At 36.0% G+C, this 15118-nt stretch overlaps 1 protein-coding gene across 5 annotated transcripts in view; it reads left to right on the top strand.

Moving 5' to 3' along the window:
- LOC132106606 (protein cornichon homolog 3-like) overlaps nt 1–14787 on the top strand; it is a 28406-nt gene extending 13619 nt beyond the window's left edge. Inside the window, exons 4-7 of one of the 5 annotated variants that reach the window (XM_059512440.1) lie at nt 9180–9292; nt 10585–10731; nt 13745–13811; nt 13925–14787. In XM_059512440.1, the coding sequence (XP_059368423.1) occupies nt 9180–9292; nt 10585–10731; nt 13745–13766 (282 nt within the window). In that variant the 3' untranslated portion in view covers nt 13767–13811; nt 13925–14787. Of the gene's footprint in view, nt 1–9179; nt 9293–10584; nt 10732–10824; nt 11677–13744; nt 13812–13924 lie in introns of those variants that run through there. The other 4 variants (XM_059512439.1, XM_059512438.1, XM_059512437.1 and 1 more) reach the window with 4 other exon arrangements.
- The last annotated feature ends 331 nt before the right edge of the window (nt 14788–15118 follow it).

Below are 15118 nucleotides of genomic sequence, written 5' to 3'. Positions count from 1 at the left end.
ATGACAACATATGCTCTCCACTTCTGTTGGCATCTCACAACACTTGCTAGTAAAACACCACCAATTTTGAAGAGATCTTTGTCTCTCTGAGGCTTGAAGACGTGTTGCTGGAGCGGATCGCTCCTGAGTACTTGTTCTGTGTATTCTGGTTCAAATAAATATGGTTGTGAAAAAAATTAAACGTTGTCTATGGATATATTGAAATCCTCTTCCATTGCAATTTCCTGTAAATCTAAATATGTTTAGATCTTCACAGTGAAAGGTAACACTTCTGAAATCTCTGTGTAAAACATAGACAGTAAGTGTAAACAATGAGTGATGTACACGCGCGAGAGATCACTTCCGGCGCTCTCCGCGCTTGCGCAGACTAAGCCAGAGCGCGCGCGCACGTCACATCAGGAAGCGCTCGCGCACTCAGATCAGTTGGACGTGGTTGTGTACAAGTGGTAAAAACGATATAAATACTGTTCGTTTTCTTACATAAACCGCTCGTTTCGTGTCTTAGGTCATCGGTGTGTACTTATGATGGGGAATTGTTTAATTTGGAATCCTCTGTGCCTGCTCTTTGAGGTGGTGACCATAGACCTCCATTATATGAGTCACAGACAAGAACGGTTTGACCTAAAAATATCAAAATGGGAAATACTGCGGAAACAAAGAAACCTACATCTTGGATGTCCTTGAGGTAAGCTAAAACATACCAAAATTTAATTTGAGAGTGAACTATCCCTTTAAGTTAATTTTTTCCTCATTAATGTACACACAGCACCCCATATTGACAGAAAAACATAGAATTGTTGACATTTTTGCACATTTATTAATTTACTAAGTATTCAGACCCTTTGCGCAGTATTAAGTAGAAGCACCCTTTTGATCCAATACAGCCATGAGTCTTTTTGGGAAAGATGCAACAAGTTTTTCACACCTGGATTTGGGTATCCTCTGCCATTCCTCTTGCAGATCCTCTCCAGTTCTGTTAGGTTGGATGGTAAACGTTGGTGGACAGCCATTTTCAGGTCTCTCCAGAGATGCTCAATTGGGGTTTAAGTCAGGGCTCTGGCTGGGCCATTCATGAACAGTCACAGAGTTGTTGTGAAGCCACTCCTTCATTATTTTAGCTGTGTGCTTAGGGTCATTGTCTTGTTGGAAGGTGAACCTTCGGCCCAGTCTGAGGTCCTGAGCACTCTGGAGAAGGTTTTTGTCCAGGATATCCCTATACTTGGCCGAATTCATCTTTCCCTCAATTGCAACCAGTCGTCCTGTCCCTGCAGCTGAAAAACACCCCCACAGTATGATGCTGCCACCACCATGCTTCACTGTTGGGACTGTATTGGACAGGTGATGAGCAGTGCCTGGTTTTCTCCACACATACTGCTTAGAATTAAGGCCAAAAGTTCTATCTTGGTCTCATCAGACCAGAGAATCCTTCAGGTGTTTTTTAGCAAACTCCATGGGGGCTTTCATGTGTCTTGCACTGAGGAGAGGCTTCCATTGGGCCACTCTGCCATAAAGCCCCGACTGGTGGAGGGCTGCAGTGATGGTTGACTTTCTACAACTTTCTCCCATCTCCTGACTGCATCTCTGGAGCTCCGCCACAGTGATCTTTGGGTTCTTCTTTACGTCTCTCACCAAGAGTGTGGCTTTCCTAATCAAGTCCAATCAGTATAATCAAACACAGCTGGACTCAAATGAAGGTGTAGAACCATCTCAAGGATGATCAGAAGAAATGGACAGCACCTGAGTTAAATATTTGAGTGTCACAGCAAAGGGTCTGAAAACTTAGGACCATGTGATATTTCAGGCTGCGATATAACAAAGAGGGACAAATTTAAGGGGGTCTGAATACTTTCAGTACCCACTGTAAATCATTTAGATACCTTACACTTTAATAAATGTATATATATTTATACAGAGTGTATTTGTTTGTAACAAACCAACACACACACACATTTATTGATTATTTATCGATGCATTTATTGATTATTGATAAAAAATACAGTATACTGTAAATAAAGTAACTGTAAGTTTATCCAATATCAATATAATTTTAAATTAACTGTTTTATATTTGTTCATTCATTTCTTTGATGGCAAAGCTGAATTTTCTGCAGCATTATTCCAGTCTTCAGTCCTTCAAAAACTATTCAAATATACTTTTTTATATTTGGTGTTCAATAAACTTGAAAAAATGACTTATTATCAAAACAGCTGTGCTGCCTAATGGTTCCTTTAATGAATAGAATGTTTAAAAAAAATTGCATTTATTTGAAATCTAAATCTTTTGTAACATTATACATATTTTAACTGTGACTTTTGCTAAATAAAAAAGAATGATAGTGTATTATTAGGTTGTATTTTTGTTTTATTCATTTGGTTTATTAAAAAGATTATCTGTTCAGCTATTGGTTGTCACTCCACGTAAAAATAGTTTAATTTAAAAAATCTACTTTGTATTTGTGCCTCCAAAAATATGACTCTCTGAATGTATTCTAAATGATTTCATCATCATCATAATTCAACAGTTCTGTGCTGTATCTATGAATAGAAATATTTTCATTTTTCTGTGAAGTTCTGTCCCTGCAGTTTACCATCATTGTTTTGACCCTGTCTTTCTCTTAAGCTAAGCTTTTCCGTCTAACTCTGAAGGTCAAGGTCAATATGCAGCAGCCAATCAGAGGCGTCCGCTGGGGGAGTGTGGCATAATCCCCTGTGGTCGCCAACGCTGTGTGTTTGTTCTTCAAACGGGAAGCTACTTTTTGATGTTGCAGTACAAACGTTTCTGTCCTCTCATCATTCCACTTCACACTTGCATTCATCACCAAAGGCATTTGGACAGAATTTGCGATAAATGGAAATGACAAAGTGGAACTGAAAGGCAGAGGATCATTTATGAAAGACCTGTATGATATGCATATCTCTTTGGAAACTATCCTAATGATGTTCGGGTACATGCTGATACACATAATTCGAGATATGACAGAGCATTAAACATCTGATGAGACTTTTTTTGAACCCAGGGTCTGAGATCTGTGACGTTGCATCTTGTCAGATTACCACAATAAGAACCTTGTCATTGCTGAACAGTGTACTTTTTGCACCAAATGGAATTGCAGAATGCTGATTGTTTTCAAACAGGTTGCCTGAACATCAACCAAAGATAAAATAAATACATAATACATTTGGGTGGAATTTATAGAATTATAGAAATTAATACTTTTTTAGCAAGCATGCTTAAAATTGATCCAAAATGTTATTATAAAGACATTTATAATGTTACAAAAAATTTCTATTTAAGCTAAATACTGTTTTTCTGTAGTTTCTTTTCATCAAAGAAACTTAATAATAATTATAAATAATAAATGTTTTTTTGAGTAGCAAATCAGAATATTAGAATGATTTCTGAAGGATCATGTGACTGGAGTAATGATGCTAAAACTCAGCTTTGAAATTACAGGAATAAATTATATTTTAAACTATGTTCAAACAAAAAACAGTTGCATTACATAGGAAAAATATTTAAACATTTGTACATTTTTGGATCAAATAAATGGAGGATTGGTAAGCAGAAGAGAATTCTTAAAAAAAAATAATAAAAAACAACTGATCAAACCTTGACCAAGACTGGTAGTGTATATGCATTTTTAAACACATGCATACACAAAATATACCCAATTATTTCTATGATGGTGACAACATAGGCCTTGTTAAGAGATTGAGATTTTGTCAAGCATAAGTAATAACAAACCTCATTTCAGATTTGTAGACTGCTGTGTTTCACCCCAAACTTACTGTAGTCTCGCTCTTATGACTTTTCCAAGCAATCCTTATCTCATTAGAGCAGGAAATGTGATTTTTCTTTTTCACACCCTACACTGATATATTTGGGGGCGCAGCAAGAAATCCTGCCTCTGCCTGGAGGAAAAGCTCCATTTGCCATCAAAGGGTTCAGGGCAGAGAACGAGGAGGGGCCTTTATTGCGCTGTTCTGAATCTACCTAGCCAAAAGCATCCCAGCCGTCATCAAACAGTTCAGTACAGAGACTAAACTACTGCTGCCGAGGCGTAGCCCGCAAATGAATTTGCATGAGCTGCCTAGATTGGTCGTGTATAATGAAAAATGGAAACTTGCTTGAGAATTTATTAGCTTGTGATGTATATGCTAAACTCTTTTCACAAAGAAAACCACGGTTTAAAATAAACCTTTGTTATCAAGCCTCTTGTAGCCAGCCTGTCGCTGTAGGAGAAAAGAGCATTCTCCTTTGTGGCCTTTAAAAATAGCAACATCTGGCTGGTAATCAGACAGTATCTGGTCTCTGTATGCATCTTGTTAGGTCTGAGACATGGGTGTAGAGGGCAGCAGGGGCCTATTAGCCTGTCACCAGCCTCTGAGACAACGTGCTCTCAGCAGAGGTGTGGCAGTGATGCTGCTGCTCATCTGTGGTATAATTAACTCTGGCCCTCAAAATCACAATCTTCCACTATAACTTTCAATTAGTGTAGCCCTTCCAGCTTGACGTCATTCGCTCCTACCCAAGGGTAATGTACATTTGCATATTTATTATGGTTTTTTGTTTTTTTGCGAGACTGATTGTTTAAAAGTGTTACGTTCCTTTATGCACTTAGATTATTCAATGAATTCACATTATTATTGCACACAGAATGGATAAAGCAGGATTGCAGAAACAAACCATAATACTGCCGCAAGAATGAATATAAATTCCAATAACTTTTTGTTAATATTTTCAGTAACCTTCTCTTTCAGCTTAATTACTGGCAAACTAAATATTTTTCAATTAAGTTTATTATTTATTATTTAATTAATTGATATTTTTTTATGTATTTTTTTTTCTTCTGACAGAAATGTTTTACAGTATTTTAGAAACAATGCATAATATATTAATACATAAACTAAATATTATTTGTTAATAATAGATATTATTAATGTAAAGTAACCATTCTCTTTCACATTCATTACTATGAGAATGAGAATGTGAATAAGTTTCATAAGTTTAATATTTGCAAAATATGCAAATATGGAAAAACCTAAGAGATTTTTTTTCTTTTAAATTAAATTTATGCATTTAGCAGACGCTTTTATCCAAAGCGACTTACAGTGCATTCAGGCTATCAATTTTTACCTATCATGTGTTCCCGGGGAATCGAACCCCAACCTTGCGCTTGATAACACAATACTCTACCAATTGAGCTACAGAAACACTTTTAAATGAGTCTTTTTATTCAGTTTTATTAGGTTTATTAATTTAACTTTAACTGCAATGAAAAGGCAATTTGTCCATTATTGAATGCCTTATTTCCAAAAGGAACCTAATAAAAATGCTCATTTAAAAGTAAAATCTAAGATGGAATTTTTGGGGGTTTTGCATCTGAAGTCTTCATTTATTATTCAATTAATTTATATCAATATATATTGTTTTATTCTGACAGAAATTATATTTCAGTATTTTAGAAACAGCATAATGTATGTTTAAAGTTGTAAATAAAACCGAGCACAATTTATGTAAAAAAAAATTATAAAATTAAAAATTAAAAAAAACATACAGTTACTGCTACTACTTATGTAACATTTAATTTTAAAAATGTGTTGTTTTATGTGTTAAATTTAATAGCAATTTGAGTGAAATGGTTTCTAAACTGATTTTCAGCGTACTACAAAATATTTATTGTTTATATGCAGATATAGATCTATATTTATTAAAAAATATTATTTATTACAATGAAAAATGTGTTATCTTTACTTTCAGTTTATTCAGTTATTTAACATTATATATTTATTTATTGAAAAAGAAATTATGCCTGTTTGTGAAATTCAAGTCAATCAAACCTATTTTAGGAAATAAAAAATAAATTAATAAAATCTCTCTTAGTGCATTAGGTATAACAGTATTTCCATTGCCAAACATCAGTTTAACACTGCTTAATTTTGATAAATTATCATTTCTTTATTTTTTACCTGGAAGGGTGCCACACACAGCCATACATTATCCAGAATGGTGATAATAACAATCTGAATAGTTAAATGGAGAGCCAGTTCTTATGCTATCTAGTGTCATGTTCATCGTTCTTTAAAGAGAAAATATGTATAATTCTTTGCTGCAGTTAATTATTGCCTGCTGCTGAAAGAGAAAGACAGTAATTGGAGGCTAGCAGCTCTTCTGATCTGTTAAAGCTGAGAACATTTTGCTGCTGCAAAGCTGAGATCGCAGCCAGATTTTTCATTGTAATAAGTGAATGTGAAAAGGGAATGGTTTCTGAACATATATGAAATTATTTATAGTTACTGTATGTCAACCCCTATATTCCTGTGGTCAGATCTCTGCCACAAAAATGTAATGTTATCAATGGTACTTTTCCATTCCTTTTTTATCTCCATTCTTAATATAAACAGTCTCAAGACCCATCGCCTTATTAAAGCGGTATCTACAGGTTTGGTGCCCACTCCATTCTGCACTAATGCTAATGGTGGACATGTCATTAGTAGTAAGACGTGTTAATTGGAGAGACATGCAGTGGCAGGCTGGTGAGAGTTTGATAGGAACAGAAGGTTAGAGAGCAAGTGAGCGAGACGGAATGTCCACAGTCAAAAGCACAAAAGCCACAACAGACCTCATTAGGTGACAATACTCCGAAGAGGTGCTTGTGATTCCCTTGGGAAGGCAACTTTAAAAGTTACACTTAAAGCACTCAAAGCTCCTCAGCCACAGCCTTGTAATTATCATTCAGCTATAGAAAAAATGTTGGAGAAATTAGCTCCTCCTGGATGGTTAAATATGTGCATCAAAAGCATCAAGTGAGAAGAGTCAGCAAAATGCAAGAAAGTGGTTGATATACAGTCCAAAATCTAGGGGGCAAACGAGTTTAAACCCATTAACATACATAAACTCTGAGACACTTATAATACAACCTTACTTTTAACATGACATCTGCAATGTTCAAGATAGAAAGTTCTTTACTTTTTATTCAAATTGATCCCATAATATGGCTTTATTTATGCAGATTTATATTTAATGCTGGCTTAAGTGTCACAGCTGGCCTGCTGATTAAAAGTTAATGGCACATAAATATCACACACAAAATCACCACAAAATTGCTGTTTTTGTTTATGTGTGCCTCTGAAATGAAGGACAAAATATTGTGGCTAAAGTAAGTCAGATGTTCAGAAGCCCTGAAGTCTAAAAGATAAAGACTGATCTTCCAGATGGGCCCATCCTAACCCAGCTGCCAGTCCATATTTACTTGATTATGCAGCATTCATCACTGCCCTCAGTTTCTCTGTTTTAAAATCTATACTTTAAGGCATAATAGGTGAACATAAATCGCTTCGAAAGGTAGGCAACTTAATTATGCTGCTTTATAAGATAAGTATACAGCCAAATTTGAAGGCAGTTTTACAAACATAACTCAATGCTCATTATATATAATTTGAATGTATTTTTTTGTTCAAGACTGAAACATATTAGAATTACTAATTAGAGTATTGCATTTGCACAAACTCTTCCATGCAAAGCAATTGGAGGAAGATTATTTATTCTAGTGAGGAAAGTTGTAGTTTCAGCCAGTTTTAGACGAGAAACTTTGCCAACGGCAGTTCACAATTCAGCTAGAATCCAGATAAGAAATAATCCATGAGCCTCAGCTTGAAGCAAATAAATACACTAAGGGAAGGGTTTGAGTTACTAGAATCCATGCTAAATATGTAAAAGTTTTTTTCATTTCTGTAATTTTGGTTAAATTATGCATTATATTTCTCATTATGAAGATATGAATGTGGCACACAGATAGGAATTACAAGGATAATAGTTTTTTTTTAAGCATTTATCATTTTCTTTTTATATCCAGGGTATTTTTGTATTGGTGATGGAATATTTTGGACCAATAAGGTTAAATAGCTAGGACAAGTCAAACTTTAATGAGCCCTCTTACGTAAAGGTTGGCCTGAACCACATTTCCTTTAGCTTGCTGTGAAAGGACGCCACAGGAAAGGTTTTTGCCTTAGGATGTTGTGTCTTAAATGATAAATGATTCACTGAAGCCAGCCCTTAGTCTGTGTCAGGTATAAACTGGAGTTAATGGCTACAATATTACAAGCCTTAAGTCCTACATACTGCAAATATATAAACTACACTTGGCGATCGATTTGCTATACAGTCTAACTGAGGTTTATTTGATGTTAAACTGTTGCTATTGTGTTTTTATTCATTTGTCAGTGCTTGATGGGATTGTTGCCCCCACTGTGAATGGGAAACACATCTGAAGTTGTTTGGGTATTAGAATACTTAGTAAAAAAACCTTAAGTACTGCTCAAAGTAACTGCCCTAAGAATCCCCTTCTTGTCCATTTACAGCAAACTGGCACAGCAGTGGTGCCAAAAATTGTTCTGTTCTTCCTCAGATGAAGGTGATCTAACATAACCTATAAACCATGTCCAAAAACTCACAGTAATGTTAACTCCAGTGATCACATACAGTACGATTTATTAATTTCATTTCATCAGGTCTTAGAATTTCTCTGAAAAATTAATAGTTGTATCTCTTTTGATTTAAAAGAAACCCAATTCAATTTTCACGGATCTCTGAAATTTCTCTAGAGCAACAGATATGAATATAAAATAGTCAGTTCCTTTCTTAAAGGGATTCACCCCTAATGATAACAGAAATTAGATTAGATGGCATACTGAATTTATTGAAGATGAAAACGAGACTGTGAGTGACTGATTTACAGTCTTTACAATGACACACACTGTATGAAGGCACTAGAGCACATAACAAAACTGTTTTATGGAGTTTTTGTCTACTTAAATATTTTTTTTTAAAAGACATTTCATCAGCTGGACTATCTGCATGTTGTTCAAAAGTACAATCCATTGAATGCACTGTACTTCCATTCCTCGCCTTGTTTTAATTTATTTAGAAAATTAAATATGGTGCTACACTGACATCAAAAAAAAAAAAACATGGGGGAAAGGGGTCTTTTAATGGACAGGCTATTAGAGCAGACTGGAAAGCATTGGGTGGAGCCGGGGGTGCAAGATTGCCCTGACCTCGAAACAGGAACTCGGGTCGCCACGAGCACAGTTGATATTATGTCAGCACACTAACCACAAGGCTATTAGCACTGACAAAATCAAAAAAAATTTAAAGTTATTTATCTGTGTTCTCTTTAGTTGGTGCTTCCAGAGTACTCTATCCATGGACTCTTCTGTATCATGTTCCTGTGTGCTCAGGAATGGCTTACTGTAGGCCTGAATATCCCTCTGCTCTTCTACAACACATGGAGGTGAGCACCTGAACCAGCTTTTACTCCTCTTAAACAAGCTATGTGCCTACTACCTGACAGCTTTCACTAAAACAGGTGTCCTGCGAAATCACACTTGACAGCCTCTATAAACTCTATAAACAGCCCCTAGACTCTATAGACAGCAAAACTTCTGATGTTAATATACCTCCAGTTTATGATGATTTAAGTACAAAACAAATAATTATTGTTATGGAGAAATAAAAGAAAAAGCTATTATTATCAGCTGTGCTTGACTGAATGATCATCTCCAAAACAAAAAATTCTAAATAAATAAACAATTAAATAAGTAAAAGTAGAAAGTGTTAATATTAGTTTTCTTGCTAAACCAAAAAAATAAAAGAATAAATATCAAAAATGCAATGTTTTCTTGTAAACCGGTGTTTTTATGGATGCTTTACATGCATCATTATTATCAATGCCCAGATCAATCCCATTCCTAATTTTCCTATTAAAGCTTCTTGCCACAGTGTTTTTATAATCTTGTCACTGCGCATATGTCTTCCAAATTTTTCTAGATGAATAATAGCAGACTGAATGTTTCATCACACAGTGAAAGAACTGGGGAAATCATAACTGGGATAAAATGAGTTTCAGTCATTTTGCAGTGGAGCTCTAAATCTTTCTTCGGGGGTTTGTTACTGAATGTTCAGAGCTGTTGTCAGTTTCTGCCACCATCCTCAGAATATGAAAGATCGTTCTGTTGTTTGTTTTTTACAGGATGATCAAACACTGAACTTAATCACTACAATAGTAATAGTGGATTTTAAATATTGTTATGAAGTTATGTCTGATTAGCTGGTTGATCTTGCTATCAAAAATTTTACTTATCAGATTTATTGCTTTCCTTGTAATAAATATACCTTTCTATAGCAGATCTGATGATGCTGCTATAATGCACTGTCTGTCTGTTCTTCCCTCAGTTTTGCGCTAATTCTTTCATGTTTTTTTCCTCCTAATGCACTTAAAGTCTTTTCGACTGTTTTCGATTTCCCTAATAGAATTATTGCACCGGGGTGACGTTTTTCCTTGTCTTACAATTACAGACTATATTTAAATATTCCATATTTAGGACTGCCAAGATTGACAGAAATATTTAAATTAAAGATGCTTAGACAAGCTAAACTTTGCATTAAAAATAAATAGTTAAATTAAACACTGAATACATATAAATTAATAAAATAATCAATTAAATTAAATTCAATGTAAAAAACATAGGTTCACTTAATGTTTCAAGACGCACTACCCGGCTCGTGTTTTTTTCCCATTTTCGGCAGGTACTTTCACAGCCCCACAGACACTAAGGAGCTTCTCTACGATCCAGCATCAGTCATGAACGGAGACACACTCAAATTCTGCCAAAAAGAAGCCTGGTGCAAGATGTCCTTCTTTGTCCTCTCATTCTTCTACTATCTCTACTGGTGAGTAGATATCCAGCTGTTGTCTCAACCAAACTTAACTGCCAACTAATGAGATTCTGTGCAATTTATTCACTGATTTTTATATCATTACAGCCAAATATGCTTTTTAGTTTGTGCCTTTGCTATAGTATAAGCTACCTTAAGCCTATAGCATAGCAGAGATATATACGTTAACAAGCATTTGAACTGACAAGGACGCACTTGGATGGCGCCAACAACATGCCTTTGGGTAGAATTCCTGAATTCCTTTTTTCCTCCACACTATATCACATCACATTAAATGTTAATGTACACATATAAAAATGCAAATATTCTACAAAGGTTCACCCTTCCAGCAAACAGGCCTTATGACCTTTTGTCAGATCAAAGGCAATTGTTGTGCACCAGCCATGTTCTGCATTATTTAACGCTGTTTGCTTCTGGAATTGAAATTCTAGGACAAATACAGCCTTTTGGTTCAGAGTCTTTTGAAAGCAGATCCACTCTTAGGAGTGACGGTAGTGAGTTGGAGTTTTTATTCTCAGTGGTTATCTACTTAAACTTCGTCTAATTGTGAAAACATCGTGAAACATTCACAGGTCTTAATTTCCTTCATAGCATATTGCAAGGGTCTCCACCAATGGTCTCTGTAACTTTGATCTTTGACCCCTCCTCTAATTGACCCTTTGCAAAGTCCCATCCCCCTTTGTTACTGTTGCTATGTCCGACAATCCATGGCACTCTCACGCCACACCATGTTCTCATGTAGCGGAGCAAAGACGACACTGACAACACACCTTTACTTTAGGTATAAAACAAAGACCCATCTTTAATTTTTTATTTTTTTTCTTTTCTTTTTTAATTCAACCAATAAATACAGTTTTGTGGCTTTTTAATGTGTCGGGACAGATCAACGTAGCACCTCATTTCAATAAGCACATGAACTGATCCCCTTTTCATATTTACTAGTTATGAAAGTGACATGACATTCAGCCAAGTATGGTGACCCATACTCAGAATTTGTGCTCTGCATTTAACCCATCCGAAGTGCACACACACAGAGCAGTGAACACACACCCGGAGCAGTGGGCAGCCATTTATGCTGCGGCGCCCGGGGAGCAGTTGGGGGTTTGATGCCTTGCTCAAGGGCACCTAAGTCGTGGTATTGAAGGTGGAGAGAGCACTGTACATGCACTCCCCCCAACTACAATTCCTGCCGGCCCGAGGAATTGCAAGTCAGACTCTCTAACCATTAGGCCACAACTTCCTAATGTAAAGTAATAGCATGAAATGAGCATGAATGAACATCAGAAGATATCTTGTTTCAACCATGGAAAGACTTCAATTCACACTTCTTTTCAAGTTCAAGTCCAACAATGTTCTATTCTTCTGTCTGGTTTGTTTGCCGGACAAAAATGGCAGATTCAACGATATGATTGGTCAGATCACCTGTCAATTAAACTCCCCGCAAAGGGTCAGTTGTTTACTTTTTATTGCTACCTTCTTAAAGGCATAAATTTTTATATAACATCTGATTTGATGAATGCTGCCTATTTGTCTGCCTTAGTGTAACCCCTGTGGCTTGATCTTCAAACTTTGTTTGTACTCTAACCCTTCTTAATAACCCCTTCCACAATGTTGTGCTCCCTCTCGCAAATCAATCTTACGAATCAATTGCAAATCCAACATCATCACACCAGGCCATCACCCATCCAATTACAATAGTAGGTTTGCATTCATTCATTCCTTTTTTCTAAACACCATTCAAACCTAATGACTCAAGAAAGGAGTGTGCCACTCCGACAGAAGTGAAAGAGAGATGTGGGTGAACATCTCACGGGTTCTCATGTGCTGAAGCTTCACAAAGATTGCAAAGGCATAAGGAACATTGTTTGCCTCAGGCTCTATCAGGATCATATCTATGATCATAGCTAAAAAATACATTTTTCATTGATCTACCACTTTCAACACGAACACTAAAATTGTGTTTTCAGGACACAGATAAGCCGCAGTCCTTAATAATACAACTTTAGATTTGGGATAAGACTTCAGCTGTGTGCACTGAATAAAATCATGACACTCAACATTCGAAAAACATTTTCAGAGTCAAGTATGCTGCATATGTAGCAGTGATATACTTCCAAAGAGCATCAATAGATCTGCTTTTTTTTTTTTTAAGATAAGGAATATAAAAGGATCCACGCTGCTACTTTTCCAACCCCCACACACTGAAAATAATAAGACACAGCGAGCCAAGAACTGCTTATGCAGTTTTTATCAGGGCGACCCCTTATTATGTATTAATGCCTGTGGACAGCATTCTGGCATGACATCAATGGCCCCTAGTGTGAAGTCAGCACAGAAATTCAACATACATCAACATATGGCAGTGCATTCTAAATAAATACAATCCATATCATACATGACCTGCCTGGAGTGATCCTCAAGCTGGTGAAGCTGTCATTTTCCATAGTATCAGCTGCTTTGAAGCCTCTCGCCTTATATTTACATGCCTCCACCAGCTGCGGTTTCAGCTGGATAATTTGGGGACAAAATGCATCTTTGTGTTTGTTTTTGGCTAGGGAGAAATGAACTAATTAAAGCCATTCCCTGACAGAATGATTGAACCCACGGGCACAAACTCATTTCATCAGAATCGAAAAGTAACGTGCACAAAGGGAGAAGTCCCCATTTCAATGCAAGGGATGGGGGTGATGTAATAAAATATTCTGAAATCAATTCAAATTAATTCCATCTGTCTGTCTATTTATCTATCACAAGAAAGCACTAATTTTCTTCAGAATTTTTTTTTTTTTTGGTTGTTCTGTTTAATCTATAATGTAAAATGGATTGTTATTTACAAATCTCAATGAATTTCTAATATCAGATGCTTTCACTACAGCTTTGGTCTTTGAGATAAATCATAAACTCTGAAATTTGACTGATTTAATTAAACACAGCTCACTGAAATCATGAGTGCATGATTGACGTTATAAACTACTTCTGGTGTTTCTTCTATTTGCATTTTAAATAGCTCATTTGCCACCTTCAAGTAAACAGATCAAAATAACTTTGAATATGGCCCACAACCAAGATCTTGTGTAAGTTTTTAGTAACTCAGAACAACATTCATCAGATTTTACTCAATAGTTTTTTTATTCTAGTCTAACTTTTGCACACAAAGTTACTAACGCCTGTTTGTTCTGTCTTCCAGTATGATCTACTCCTTGGTGACTTCATAACAGAGTTCTCAACACTGCTGATAAGACACTGTTTTCTGAAAGCTCTAAACTAAATTTGGATTTAAAAAAGAGCACCGCTAGACACAAGTTCAACACACTGCAGTGTCTGAACCTACAGAGAAGACTTGACCCCATCTTCCCAGAGTATCAGAAGAACCCAGTGTTGTTTACAGATCTGACTCAACGCCCTTGATGTCTCATGGACCTGGTGTGACGCGCTTTTCACAAGCTCACTGTAACATTTGCACAGATTGTCTCAGGCATAGCACAACATGTCCTTTACCACTCTGAGGCACAAAAACTGCCAACCTTTACACTCACTATATGTAGCTTCAAATTCATGTCGGGTTAAAACAAAGGAAAGATAAAGATGGATACTTGATCAGAGAATGTTTCATTTTTACCAGTCACACACTAGGCCACTGAGTTTGATTACGTGAGAAGCTTTTGTGATATATTTTGTGTATCTGTGCACTCCTAAAATAAGCGTTTTTTAATATGAAATACGTATCTGTTGCATTACTTGTGTACATAAAGAACTTTGTGTAATGCTATGCTGTGTTGGTGTCAGTGGGTTGAGTTGTTTTTGGACTTTATATCTACAAATGCTGATATCGAGGCTTTGTTATAGAAAACAAGAGCCACTTTTCCACAATTTTGCACAAAGTTGTTATGAGTTTGCACAGTAGATACAGTTATTGGTTGTGGTGGAAAAAAGTCATATTTATATACCCAGTATGAGTCTTCCAATATATTACAGTGCATCAAAATATCATAGATTTTCATTCTAGGGAAGAAATTAAAACCACAGCTCATGATCTTCGAATTTCACTTTCTCATTCTATCTATCATTCTACTCTATCTATCTATCTATCCTCTTATTTTTTTGTTAGTAAGAAAAATGTCCAAACACACAGTTAACAAGAGTGTTTCTGATTACTACTTTCTAAATTTTTTAAACTATGTTGTTGGATCAGCCAGGCTAACTGTCTGAAGTAACCACATGATGCATATAAGCATAAACCCCTCAAGACATCTATATGTGATGCTTTGGGTGAGCAGCATATAATGCAGAGTACTGAAAATAGCAGTAGACACACTACATCAGTTTCATTGCCGTGTAGGGGATAATAATACCAGTCCCCAGCAGTACTATACTATGCTGC

This window comes from Carassius carassius, chromosome 27 (genome assembly GCF_963082965.1).
Source record: "Carassius carassius chromosome 27, fCarCar2.1, whole genome shotgun sequence".
In the NCBI taxonomy this organism is placed as follows: domain Eukaryota; kingdom Metazoa; phylum Chordata; class Actinopteri; order Cypriniformes; family Cyprinidae; genus Carassius; species Carassius carassius.
Note: the sequence above shows the minus strand (reverse complement) of the source record. Positions and strands in the feature narration are given on the sequence as shown.